The 13,924-nt window shown below is 34.2% G+C and overlaps 2 protein-coding genes across 2 annotated transcripts; both read left to right on the forward strand.

The window, feature by feature from the left end:
• The first annotated feature begins 4,834 nt into the window (after positions 1-4,834).
• Positions 4,835-8,199, forward strand: LOC123207806 (gibberellic acid methyltransferase 2-like). The gene is made up of 3 exons (XM_044625287.1): positions 4,835-6,212; positions 6,845-7,138; positions 7,694-8,199. The coding sequence occupies exons 1-3, from the start codon at positions 5,697-5,699 to the stop codon at positions 8,054-8,056; spliced, it is 1,173 nt and encodes a 390-aa protein (XP_044481222.1). The 5' UTR covers positions 4,835-5,696; the 3' UTR covers positions 8,057-8,199.
• A 3,055-nt stretch (positions 8,200-11,254) lies between these two features.
• LOC123208609 (L-ascorbate oxidase homolog) lies at positions 11,255-13,206 on the forward strand. The gene is made up of 3 exons (XM_044626138.1): positions 11,255-11,502; positions 11,606-12,715; positions 12,808-13,206. The coding sequence occupies exons 1-3, from the start codon at positions 11,255-11,257 to the stop codon at positions 13,106-13,108; spliced, it is 1,659 nt and encodes a 552-aa protein (XP_044482073.1). The 3' UTR covers positions 13,109-13,206.
• Positions 13,207-13,924: the final 718 nt, after the last annotated feature.

Genomic DNA, 13,924 nt, shown 5'->3' on the forward strand with positions numbered 1-13,924 from the left:
CACCTATATGTAGTTTGAGCCAAAGTTGGATAGAATATTCCCACCAAGAAGAAGACCAAAACATGGATAGAATTTTCCCATTGACAAGAAGTGGGAAGAACGGGACTTAGCAAGTTTCTTTCGTCCTACAATTTTCCTAAGTAACCAATCAAGCTTCATGTTATCACGAAAACACATTCTTGTTTTATTTTGAATCTTTATGGACAAGCAAATCACATCCTATCAATCATTGGGAATTTCTACCTACTATAGAAATAAAATTGAAATTAATATCTAGTTTCCTCTTAATAGTAGAATTGACTTTACCTCTTTTTCTAAAAATTAAAGATTATAAAAATGTGAAAGGACTCAAGAAATTTTGAGATACATAAAAACACTAACGTACACCTTGCTAGCATTGTTAAATCACTTCAATAACATAATCGAAGATGCAAACTCCCCGGAAACGGGTCAAATTCTATTAAAAACATATTGTTTTATTGTCTCATTACTCTATCTTGCATGAGATTACGTAAAACCCCTAATTTCATGGATCTCCATAACTAACTGGACTACATCTAGGAAATATCTTGATTCACCCTTGAGACTGATACACATGATTGTATGACAGTTTAGTCACTAAATCTCAATCTAGTCATCAAGGTAAATTTCATTGGGCTAAAATGAACACCCATTTCATTCAGCCAAAATCAAAACTCCATTAAGGGGTCTCCACGATTTATTTGTCAAAAAATCTCTGAATGAAGGAGTGCAACACTAAACCTATCCTCTTCCTAAACAAAATTTGAAAATTTAACCCTTAACCCCAAACTTCCTATCAACAGAAAATTTTACCATTTTCTAGCAAAATTGACTGTTTCAACACAAAAATCACACTCTAATCTATTGAATAACCATTTTTAATCAAACTAACTATCAACTGAAAACTCAAAAACATGATGTTCAATACAAAATTCAAAATTCTAGATCAAAAAGAAAAACAACATAATAAATGCTAAAACAATCGATTAATTTAGTTAATACTAACCTTATAACCGAATTTGGAGATAAATTTAACTGAAAAAAGGACAAAAATTTTGAAGATTTGCAACTGAAGTTTTTGGTAGGCAAGATAAGTGATTTCGAATGAGTCAACGATGGTCAAATCTTCTTTACACACTTGGGCAATTTCGACAAATTCTTTTTTTTTTTTTTTTGCTAAATCACTATTTTCCACCTAAGGTTTGATACGAACCTAACTTTTCACCTATTAATTATTAAAAATTCAAATACACACCCGTTTGTTAAATTTCATTGTTATTATTAGAGATAAAATCGTCATTTAAAAATTTATTTAAACTCATTTTTTGAATTAACCTAAAGTTTTAAAATATTTGTTTTTGCCACATAACCTCATATTTTTCAGGTTTAAGATTAACTTCCCCCCTCCTCAAGTCTAGGGATTTAAACTCTCATCTTTTTCTCCATTATAGTCGTCCCCCAAAATTTTTAGAAAATTTCAGTTGCATCTCAGTCTTCATTTCTCCTGCTCTCCAATGATGATTTGCAACCACCGACCATTGGTCTCTCCCTCCCACCTTGCCAGTCACTCTCTCTTCCCACTTTAACTGTCTTTGTCGAAGACAAAGACTAGTCGTCTTCTTCTAAAACGAAGATGATGAGTCTTTATCTTAGACGAAGACAACTAGAAAGGGGAGGGAGAGTGGCCTAGAGGTAGAGTGAAGGCAGGAGGGAGAGAGCCGAAAGTCAGAGAAAACAGATGGTCGCCAGAGATCATATTTGGAAACTGAGGGAGAGAGAAAGGGTGAAACTAAAATTTTTAGAAAGTTGGGGGGTGGTTGTAATAAGAAAAAAGATGAATGTTTGAAACTTAGACTTGGGGGTGAAAAGTCAGTTTTTAAACCTAAAAAATATGAGGTTAGAGGGCAAAAATAAACATTTTAAAACTTTAGAGAATTTAAAAATATGAGTTTAAATTATATTTTTAAATGATAATTTTATCCTTGACAGTAATAGTGAAATTTAATAGACATTGTAGATATTTAGATTTTCGATAGTTAGCGAGATAGAAGTTGGGTTTGCATCAAATATTGGGTGGAAAATAGTCTTTTGGCTTTTTTTTTTTTATCTATATTCATATAATCCCTATAGTTATGACTAGTATAGTATAAATCCCCAACAATTAGGATATTATAATTAATTTCGCTAAATGAAATTAACTCAAATCAATATGCAAACACAATTGCAAAAGAGATTTCAAAATTTTCCATCAACATGTTGAGAGCAAAAAGCTTGTTTATATGGGGGACCGCAGGCCTGTGAGTTAGAATTATGAACCCATAAAACAAAGAAGGGAAAATGACTATTTTCCACCCAAGTTTTAGTTGAAATTCAAAATCACACTCATGACAGTTGAAAAACTTAAACTCTTACCTATGACCCAACTTCTGTTAACTTTTTCTATTAGAAGTAAAAATAAAATGGTTATTTTACTGTTTATATTAAAAAGATATCAAATTTGTTACTTTTCCCCCTAGATTTTGGAAATTAACAATTTCACCCTTGCCTAAAGTTTTCAAACTTTAAAAAGTAACATTTTCACTCTCAAACCTAGGGTTTCCATGTTTTTCAAACTGCAGCCGCCCTTAGAACTTTCAAAAATAGTAGTTTCACCCCCACTCTTCAACTTTAACTTTTAACATTCCTTCTAATGTCTTCTCCTTCTCTTGAGCTGATAGTAGGTGGTACGACAAAGAGACAGAGATCTCTTCGTTGCACCACCATGAGACGACTCAAGAGAACAAGGAGGTCAAAGAGAACGTTGGAAAGGATGTCAAAAGCTGAAGTTGAAGAATGAGGGTGAAATTGCTATTTTTGAAATTTATGAGGGGCAACTGAGTTTGAAAAATATAGAAACCCTAAGTTTGGAAGTGAAAATGTTACTTTTCAAAGTTTTAAAATTTTTGGCAATAATAAAATTGTTAGTTTCTGAAACTTGGGAGGAAGGTAACAAATTTTATATATTTTTAATATAAACAATAAAATGACTATTTTTCTCTTATTTTTAATAGAAAAAGTTAACAGAAATTGGGTTATAGGTGAGATTTTGAGTTTTTCAACTGTTACATGTGTGATTTTAAACTTCAACTAAAATTTGGGTGAGAAACAGTCCTTTTCCCAACAAAGAATAATATATAAGGTAGAGAAATTAATTGAAGAATAAGTGAAATGAAATAAAGGGAACAAAGAAGGTGGGGGTATTCCAGATGGGTCACAGCAATGCTGATAGTAACCACACATACCACTTGTCCCTCACTGACACATCTCAGTTGAATGATGGAGATATACTCAAATATATGTATGCTTTAAATGATGAAGTAAAACTAAGAAAAATTTCTTTTTTACTTCTGATGAGAAGTGGAGCTGTTATCTGCTTTGGTAGGTGTATGGTTTGGGTCTGACAGACTGTTAGTCTCAATGACCGTGAGTCCAATCAATCGAAAAAAACTGAAAAAGCTCCCCATTCCTACCTTTAATTCTGAAACATATAGGTAGGGGCCTCTTATGCCCTTCTCTAATCAAAGTCAAGTGAATTAATATCAATTAAATCCAGCGCTCATTTGACGAAATAGGGCATTCAAAACTGACAAGTACATGCATATTTCTGGGCAATAGCGACATATATAGCTGCCCATTTGAGCTCAATAATCAGAGAAGTCTGTACTAGAAAGCTGTCCCAGCTGTGGAGTGGACCACCTCACATATATATGTGTTATGTTTTCATTATAATTTGATGCTTCATCTTCAATTCCCACCATTAACATTTCCACATAGAATATGAAAACTCTTTACTTTATGAAACCTTTTAGTATGATACCAACCTTAGGAGTGGGAGAGTTCAAACTCATATTTTTCAATGTGGAATCCAAGTCTTATATCACTATGCTCCACAGCACTAACACCCACATGGGCTAGCTATGCGCTAGCTTCCTACTAGTCTTGGGCAAACACTACAATAACACCACACGATTGCAATAGGAAGATATGATAATGGTTTTGATACCAAATAATATGAACCTTAAGATAACCACACTTTAAAAACTAGTTATTTAGATGAGAGAACTCAAACTTATATAAACCTCATACTAGTTGTCCATATTTTTCAATGTGACATCTAAATCTCATACTTTGTATTTAGAGTCCTATCATAGGATCACTCTCTATTCCACCTCCAACACTATCTTTTAGACTACATTTACAACGTGTTGCAAATGATAATAAAAATCAAACTATTTATTTTATCATATTTAAGGGAACCATTCGGTGTTGATTACTTCAGCAAGAGCTTGAATTACTACTTTTCTTCGATTTTCCTTCGGATTGGACAGAATTAGATGGACTTGGCCAAATTTCTTTGGCATGTATAGCAACTGCAGTATTGATAATAGGGTAATACTGACTATGTTTAGCTAGGAAAGGCAAGTAACAGATAGTTTTGTCAATTAAGCTGATTAATCTCTTGGAAAATACACTAAATAATTTATGTGTTTAGCTGCTCTCATGAATCCATTAATTAATCAAATCTTATATCTCGTCCATGCCTAGCAAATTCTTTGTAGGTCCTGTTCTCAGTGAAAGATCACGCAAGATTTATTGCCTTCTTTATGCAATTATGCAGATGAAAAGGATCGATGATCAATGATAGCTAGGTCTTCGAAGAAGATAATTAATTAGAATTACGATGGCATGAGATAATTGACTTAGAATCATTTTTTGATCTCCTATATGTACAATATCTGGGAAATATAATTTTTGGTCCCGGCCATCCCCGCAAATGCAGTTAGTTACCAAGAAGCTTTAAGCTTTCTACACAACAAAAAGGACTGTTAACATCCCATATCTGTATAACAGGCCCCTCTGCCTTTGCTCCAACCACGTGCAATTGAGAGATCAAAACTTCATACTGAGTTGGTACAGATATTTACATACAATAAAGTTTTACATTTTTTTTTTCAACATGTATGGTTTTTGATGAAATTCTGATATTTCAACGATTCTTCTTGAAAAAGTTAATTTTCTAGCCCTAGAGAGATTCAGTTGCACAAAGTGTTCATGTCACCAGTTTAATTTCCTCTATTTTCCAAGAAATTAAGTTCTAGGTCATCTAAAATTGTTTGCATTAAAATCTCTAAGTCAGATCATAAGATCTTCTGTTATTTGTCACAATCTTTGAAAAGGGCAGAGGAAATTTCAAGCCCTAACTTTATTATAATTATTTTATATTTTCACATTTAATTAATGATTTTGCTAGTACAGAAGATTAGAGCTTACTTAAATGTAATTTAATTTGTTTTCAAAGACAATTTTAATGATAAAAAATTGTCGAACATATATAGTTGTATGGTTATCACTATGTACGTACTAAATTCCAGGTAAGCTAGGTCATGTTGATGAAGAATCAGCAGCGCCATACATAAAAATATCAAGAGAAGAACAACTGAAAAAATTGGTTCTCTTGTGTACAAAGAAGCAAATCACACTGGAAAGATCTCTTCAACTCTAGCTCCTCTTTGCCCTTTGTTTTGTGGGACACTCGCCATCTCAGTTTCCTGTCCCTTTTTCAAATTAAATATATTCCTCAGTTCTCCCCTCGCTCATTTTTTTCCCCTTGCCTAAGATTTGGGGCTCTGAGACCCATGGACTTTTCGACTTCTGATAACGCCATTATCATCAAGGCGGGAGGTCTTCACAGATTTTTGTGTATGCAAGGTGGGGATGATGATGGAAGCTACGCTAAGAATTCTCAGGCTCCTGCATCGGCTATAACCTTATGCAAACCATTGCTTTTGACTGCCATCAAATCGATGAAGCTTTTCTTCAACAATAAGGCTGAAGCAGACTCCGTAAGGATAGCCGACTTGGGTTGTGCAACTGGGTATAACACTTTGGCCACCACTGACATGATTGTCGAGAGCTTGAAGCGTCGGTATCTCAAAGAGTGTGGGTTTGAGCCCGAATTTGAAGTCTTTTTTTCTGATCTTCCGTCGAATGATTTCAACTTTTTGTTCCGGTCGTTGAATGCCTTGTTTTGTGACAAGAAATCAAAGCCTTATTATGCTGCTGGTGTGCCTGGTTCATTTTATCATCGTCTCTTTCCCAAAGGAAAGCTTCATATTGCCGTTAGCCTAAGTGCCTTGCACTGGCTCTCCCAGGTACTGTGTGTGTGTGTGTGTGTGTGTATATTACATATTCCTCTGGAAACTCACATTACTCTCCATACATCATCACTTTTTACTATTTCATTGACGTTTTACCCATTGTTTTTTCTTGCATCCTCAACTATATATTAGCTTAACATATATGTGGTAGTATGAAGCTTCGAATTAACAATGCCGATATTAAAGTGACAAGAAGATTTTTTTAAGCATTTTAATTCTATAAATCTATATAAAAAGAACATAATTACAAATTTAAAAATAATAATGAATTGTATTATTAGTAAAATAAGTTTCCTTTTAAGAAGTAAAATATCTTATGTAATGTACATGGAGAGAGAAAGAGATAAGAATCTATTCAAGGATGATATGAGAATATAAAAACTAAGATGTTTCCACTCTCCTATTTAAGTAGTAAGGAACCGGGTAAGTACTAAGTTACGGTATTACTGTAGAATTATCTCTAATAGACGGATTACAGAAAGGTTCCATGGCGAACCAAGTAAATATTATATCTTTTTGTGTGGTTTTTGTATGGTGTATAAGATATTTGTATGTTCTTTTTTTGGAATTATTATATCCTGTTATCCGTTCTTAAAACATAAATTTATGAATTATGTGATGATTAGATACCGGATGAAGTGTTGGATAAGAGATCGGCAGCATGGAACAAAGAGAGAGCCTGGATTGATGGAGCGAAGAAGGAAGTTGTGGAAGCCTATGCAAAGCAATCAGAAAAGGATTTGGATGATTTTTTAAAATGCAGGAAAGAAGAGATTGCAATAGGAGGAATGTTGTTCATATTAATGGGAGGAAGACCTACATCATGCCCTCCTGAGAATCAATTGGGTGACCCTGACTCAAGAGCTAAACACCCCTTCACTAACTCCATGGATCAGGCTTGGCAAGACCTAGTAGATGAGGTATTTCAAATACATTCATCTCTATTACATATAAATTAATATTCTTTTTCATTCAATATAAATATAACAATAAAAATATACATATTCACTCTAATTACATAAATTGACATACACTTGATGTGTGTTATCAAGTGATTGAGTGATTTTGAATTAAAAATTAAAATAACACATATCACATATTGACACATAATATGTTTACTTATTTATGAATTTAAAAGTGGATATGCATAATATTGTTCTTAATTTATTCATGCAATACAGTTGACACTCAAAACAGATGACTAAAAATGCATAACCTAATCAAATACAGATGAATTCTCTTGTTTGATGATGAAGTTTTCTAGCGTCCCAACATGAATAATAGTACTTGGTTTCTTGAAAAACATTATGTAAAAGAATTTGGTTGCTTAATTATGAATAAGCAGAAACAAATATGTACAAATATGTACAAGTATGCATGATAAATATATAATAGTTATATATGTATGAGCTTAGAGCATGAGTTTGATAATGAAAAATGTTTAATAAAGTTCTTGCACCCAAAAAAAATGAAAGGGTTTGATAGAGGAGGAGACAAGAGATATGTTCAATGTTCCGGCATATATGAGGAGCACAGAGGAGGTAGAAAGAGGAATAAAGAGATGTGGAGGATTTAAGATAGAAAAATTAGAGTACAAGAGAATAGAGGAGCATTCTGAAGAGCAGCAAAAGGAGTGGATGAGGGATCCGGTTTCCTATGGTAGAGCCAAGGCTAACATGCTGCGGGGCACACTCCGACCCATCCTTCAGGCTCACCTTGGCCCTTGCCTCTCTGATAAATTCTTCAACACCTTCGAGAATCGAGTTTCCTCTGATCTTAGTCTTCTCCATAAGACTTGTTTTTATGGTGTTATTGTGGTTGTTGCAATCCGAATTTGATACAAAATTACATTAGCTTTACAATCTTCCTTCCTTTTTGTCAACTGAAAATGGGGAACATAATAATGTAACACCCCATTTCAGAAAAGCAAAAAAATGACTTCCGCATTCCCATTTAATTCAATTCTCTCAACTAATTTATCTATAATCATAAAGCAAAAAATTTTTAAAAAAAATCTAGTAAAATAGTTGTTAATTTGCTTCTTTGCTGATTGTATATCTTGGACATTGGGGGGGCCTGCTGAATGCTCAAATATATTATAGAAAAATAATCTACCACTAAGAACCCTCCAAAAATAGTATGCTCCTGCTTAAGTAGAAATAGAAAGACCTGGCAATTAAACAGAAATGGTCCTATATGTACAAGTTGAATTGGGCAGACAAGAGATTTCGTTTTTTTCTTGGCATGTGAGTTGATTCCATCATGACAGCCCAATTTAATGTTTCACTGTAAGAAGTTTCAATAATTCTGAAGGGTGACAAGAGCAAATATCACTTTAGTTTTACAAAACCCACTTTGGTCAACATTAATTTTTTTATGCATTTGTTTACTTCTTGATTTGATTGGCTTGCCCGTATAAATTAACAATAAAATTATATGTTTATATTTTTTTAAATATATAATTAATTATAAATAATATATCATCATATAATTTAGTAATTTTGAATTAAAAATAAATTAATATTTAATTATATGATAAAAGATTATATATACATTAAATTATGTAGTTAAAAGTGTTTATAACGTAATATTACTTATAAATTAAAGCTAGAAAAAAAAAATATACGAATTTTAAGGAGGGAAATCTAGATCTACGCAATGAAATTCAAATTTTGAATATTAAAATAAAATAATTTTTAAAATATATTGTGCACTTATTGGTTAATTTTATTAGATTTGAAAAATTTACAAACTAAATTAAAAAAAAAGTTTTTACAAAATATCAAATCAAACCAAATTATTTTATGCTTCAAATCAAACTAAAATCAAAATAAAAAATTATGATTTAATTTTATATGAATTACAATTTGAATATATAATTTTTTTTTTAAAAATTATACTAAATGAAAACAAAAAATCAACACCACATATGTAACTATTGGTTAGAGAGGAATGAGGTACATCCATTGAAAAAGAAATGAAATGAGAATGAGAATGAGAATGCAATGCAATCCAGTCCATATATTCAATCAATTCAAGAGCACAAGATGATGCCCTCATGGAATGATTTTGATGCATTGTGTGTCCTGTTTTGGTTAACCTTTGGACATAATGTCGACTAATGTATGCTGCCATTTTCAGCCAACATTAAACCAAATTATGCAGCATGTTCAACTCTCATTGTATGCACCAAAATATGCCCAAAACAGTCCACATTTACGTAGTCAACATGATCACTAACTTCTTAATGCAAAAACACTAAACATTAGGTTAAGATTTAACCTAATTGTGCATAAAAAATTCACATCCAAATTTTCTAGGTTTTTGCGTTACCAACCGGTCAGCATATGCATGTCCTAGGCTGCACAAAGCTAAACTCAAAACATACAACTTTTGAATCAATTTGGAATACTCACCAGAACCAAACTTCCATTTTAATTAAGTGTCAAGCTTCATATCTAACCCAAATTATAGCCATTATAAGAACTCAAACTAGATTACATAATGTGACTAAACTAATATGCAAAATTTCATTTACATTAAGCACTGTTTACTTTGACCATATTTCATTGAATCCAACTATAACTGCAATATGCATGCATCCATTAACATGTTTTCATCAACCTAATTCAGCCTTGAACATTTCTAAACCAATTCAGCAAAATTCAACATTCTAAATAGGCAAGCAAACACACCAGGTACAACATTGCACCTGGTTTACCTTTTGGTTACAGTTTCATCAATTTCTTCATTCTTTTCTTTGCTTCATCTTCATCATTCATCTTCTTTACATGATGTATTACATTGCAATTACAAGTTAATAAATCTAAATGAAATGAAATGGAGCATAGGAACATCGAATTTCACGACCACCCCCCCCCCCCCCCCCCCCCCCCCCCCCCCCCCCTATAAACCAAGGGAACGAAAATTGAATTACAATTAAACATCTAGGCCAAATTTTGAGGTTATCACGTATATTCTCATTTGTTCATCTCCATGAACATAATTCTCACATTTTAAACATGTTAGTCATCACATGCAGATCAGTATATTTGCACCAAACTTCAACAAGACAGCACAAGAATTGCTTGAGTGAATTGCATGCAAGCTATTTCTTCACTTATCACTCCATCATTTACATAAACGAATTCTAAATCAGTTATAAACTCATTTTAGTAGCATTCTATGATAGAACTATGATAGGGTCGCAATTCGGGAGTGTCTAAGCACAAACAACTTATGCGTGCCTCTCATTCACTCTATAATCAACTCAATGAAACAAAAGTGAAGAAATGTTACATTCAAATTAATTTTCAACACCGAGATAAGCCTTCCTAAGATATTCTTGAAGATTCTTGGCATTTGCACTTCTAAAATTCTTCCCAAGCTTGTAATTCTGTGACCCTTCCCAAATCAGGGATGATATCATCATATGTCATCTTATTTGTATAAGGCTTATTGCAGGCTGAAACTTCCACTTAAATATTTGCTAATTTTTTTTTATGTAAATGGCGGTTCTTTAAATTTAATAAAATATGGGGTACATTTTTGTCAAACAGTCACATGTGGAAAAAAAAAAGTAAAAGAATGATTGAAAGATCTAGAGGGTGGAGTCTAAAAAATTCCACTAAGATTTGCCCTAATTTAGAAAATTTGGGACACATGCATGCTGCGTCATTCTAAACTTAGAGTAGTCGTGGCACTGTCTTCAATGTTTTGTCCGGTGAAAACCAACTAAGAATAGAAATTAAAATTGAAAAATAAAAGAAGAAGACAGTAGAATGCTGCCAAGAATAGCCATGAATGATAGGGGTAGCACAATTGAAGGGCCAGCGCCAGAGTGATTACCGAAACTGAACGGTTGTTATCCCATATATATATAGATGGAACATTGAAAGGCCATTCAAGTGAAACCCAACTATGCATCTTCTTCCCATCTGTATATTTTATATGAATATGTATATCCATTAACACAGAGGAAGTATAATATAAAGTATAAAAGACGCAAAGTTAATTTACAGAGTTGAGAAAGAGGGATGAATAGAGTGCTGATATTGCTTTTTGTGTTTGTTATTTTAACATCAACATTAGGGGTGCAGGGTGAAGATCCCTACATATTCTTAGAATGGAACGTGAGTTATGGCACCCGCTCACCCCTGGGAACTCTCCAACAGATTATTCTCATTAATGATGAATTTCCAGGGCCGAATATTAACTCCACCACCAACAACAACATTCATGTCAATGTGTTCAATAATATTGACGAGCCAATCCTTTTTACTTGGTGATTAATTTATTATATTATTGCTTTTGGATTTAAATCCATTCATTCATTTCTCTCCTATTTTGTGTTATATTAGTTTGATTCTAGAATTAATCCCTGGCAGGCAAGGCATTCAACTGAGAAAGAATTCTTGGATGGATGGAGTTATTGGAACAAACTGCCCAATTCCTCCGGGGTCAAATTTCACTTACAAATTCCAGGTGAAAGACCAGATCGGTAGCTACATTTACTATCCCTCCACAGCGTTTCACAAGGCAGCTGGCGGCTTTGGTGGCCTCCGAGTAAATACCCGGGAATTCGTCCCCGTTCCTTATGACAGATATCCTGAAGATGACTACACTGTTCTCATTTGTGATTGGTATACCAAAAGCCACGTTGATCTCAGGAATATGTTGGATAGTGGTCGCTCAATTGGGCGGCCTAATGGTATCCTCATCAATGGAAAACACGGACAGCCCGATGGACAGGGCGAGCCGCTTTTTACAATGAAGGCTAACAAGACATACAAGTATAGAATCTGCAATGTTGGGATTAAGACCTCGCTCAACTTCAGAATCCAGGGCCATAGTATGAAGCTGGTGGAGATGGACGGCTCGCACACCGTACAGAATGATTACGACTCTCTAGATGTTCATGTTGGACAGTGCTATGCCGTGCTTGTGACTTCTAACCAGACTCCCAAGGACTACTACATGGTGGCTTCCTCCCGATTCATCAAAACAGTGTTGTCAGCCACGGCAATCATCCGTTATGCTGAAAGCAACGAGCTGGCCTCCCCGGAACTTCCCCAGGCTCCGGATAATTGGGCCTGGTCACTCAACCAGTTCCGTTCTTTCCGTTGGAACTTGACTGCCAGCGCTGCCAGACCGAACCCTCAGGGTTCCTTCCACTATGGTGCCATCAACATCACCCGCACGATCAAGCTCGTTAATAATGCCAGCACGGTGGATGGCAAACTTCGTTATGCCCTTAACGGTGTCTCTCACACCGATCCAGGCACCCCACTCAAGCTCGCAGAGTACTACGGAGTCGCCGATAAAGTTTTCAAGTATGACACAATTCCTGATGAGCCACCAGCTGAAATTAAAGAGGTTTCATTGAAGCCAATCGTCCTCAACACGACCTTCCGCAACTTCGTGGAGATTATCCTGGAAAACAGCGAGAAGAGCATCCAATCATGGCAAATGGATGGCTACTCATTCTTTGCCGTTGGGTAAATAAAGTAATTCTTTCTTCACTCACCCCACAATTTGTTTAATTACTGACATTATCACTGTTTCCTTATGTTTAATACAATATATATAGAATTGAGCCTGGAAAGTGGAGTCCAGAGAAGAGAAGCAACTACAATTTACTAGACGCAGTAAGCAGACATACAATACAAGTCTTCCCCAAATCCTGGGCTGCCCTTGTCTTAACGTTCGACAATGCTGGAATGTGGAATCTCAGATCAGAGAACTGGGAGAGGGCTTACCTTGGACAACAACTCTACGCCAGCGTTCTTTCTCCTGCACGCTCTCTCAGGGACGAATATAATCTCCCTGACCATGCTCTTGCCTGTGGTATTGTTAAGGACATGCCCAGACCTGCACCCTACAGCAGTTAAGCAATTTACAGCAGTGAAGAGAAAGGAAAGAAGAAATTCCCTCAGCGTTGAAAAATATAGCGAAAAATAATAGATTTGAAATTGTTATAGTGTTGATTTAATTCTGAGTTGTATTAACCTTAAGGTTATAGGAGGCAGCTTTATTTTATAGTTAATTTATTTGTCATTTCTTGAGGAACAAATGTTACTGATTAAATTTGTTTAGAAAGATATGTAGGATTGATTAAATCATAACAAATTGTATACCTACAGGTTATATAATACATGAAATTAGAAGATTTTGGCTCCTGGTAAACCTGATTAAGCGACTTGAAACAGTAGCCCATTCGATTAATTGTCGACATATGAACCGGTCTCCCTACCTAATAACACATATAACCAAAACATAATATCAATTAATGGGTACATGTATTGCTTATGTTTATTGAACTCTCTTATTAAAGGTTCAATAAACTGTAACAACTCACACTTACCACTTAAATCAAAAGATTCAATATGAAATGTAATTGATATCTACAATATGATCACACAATGCCTAACAAAATTGATTCTAAATTATATATTTAGTCAATTTTATTTTAATCAAATAAAAGTATATAATCACTGTATGCTTAAATAAGAAATTCCAACAGGACAAACATGTTGCATTTGCAAACTGCTAACTCGGATTTTATTTTCAACTATATAATACTGTGAAGTTTTATTTCATGCATGAATGATATCCGCTCAGTGTCAAAAGATATTACATGCAACATGTATGTGTAATTACTACTAATCATAATTAGTTTAAGGAATCTAACATAAATTCAATAAAGA

Source organism: Mangifera indica, chromosome 2 (assembly GCF_011075055.1).
Source record: "Mangifera indica cultivar Alphonso chromosome 2, CATAS_Mindica_2.1, whole genome shotgun sequence".
Taxonomy (NCBI): Eukaryota; Viridiplantae; Streptophyta; class Magnoliopsida; order Sapindales; family Anacardiaceae; genus Mangifera; species Mangifera indica.

Excerpts from the sequence above, each read along its gene's own strand:
- LOC123207806 (XM_044625287.1), top strand. The coding sequence starts at position 5,697 with ATGGACTTTTCGACTTCTGATAACGCCATTATCATCAAGGCGGGAGGT. Across the intron at positions 6,213-6,844 it reads CCTTGCACTGGCTCTCCCAG|ATACCGGATGAAGTGTTGGA; the intron begins GTACTGTGTGTG and ends TGTGATGATTAG. Across the intron at positions 7,139-7,693 it reads GGCAAGACCTAGTAGATGAG|GGTTTGATAGAGGAGGAGAC; the intron begins GTATTTCAAATA and ends AAAAAATGAAAG.
- LOC123208609 (XM_044626138.1), top strand. The coding sequence starts at position 11,255 with ATGAATAGAGTGCTGATATTGCTTTTTGTGTTTGTTATTTTAACATCA. Across the intron at positions 11,503-11,605 it reads GAGCCAATCCTTTTTACTTG|GCAAGGCATTCAACTGAGAA; the intron begins GTGATTAATTTA and ends AATCCCTGGCAG. Across the intron at positions 12,716-12,807 it reads TACTCATTCTTTGCCGTTGG|AATTGAGCCTGGAAAGTGGA; the intron begins GTAAATAAAGTA and ends CAATATATATAG.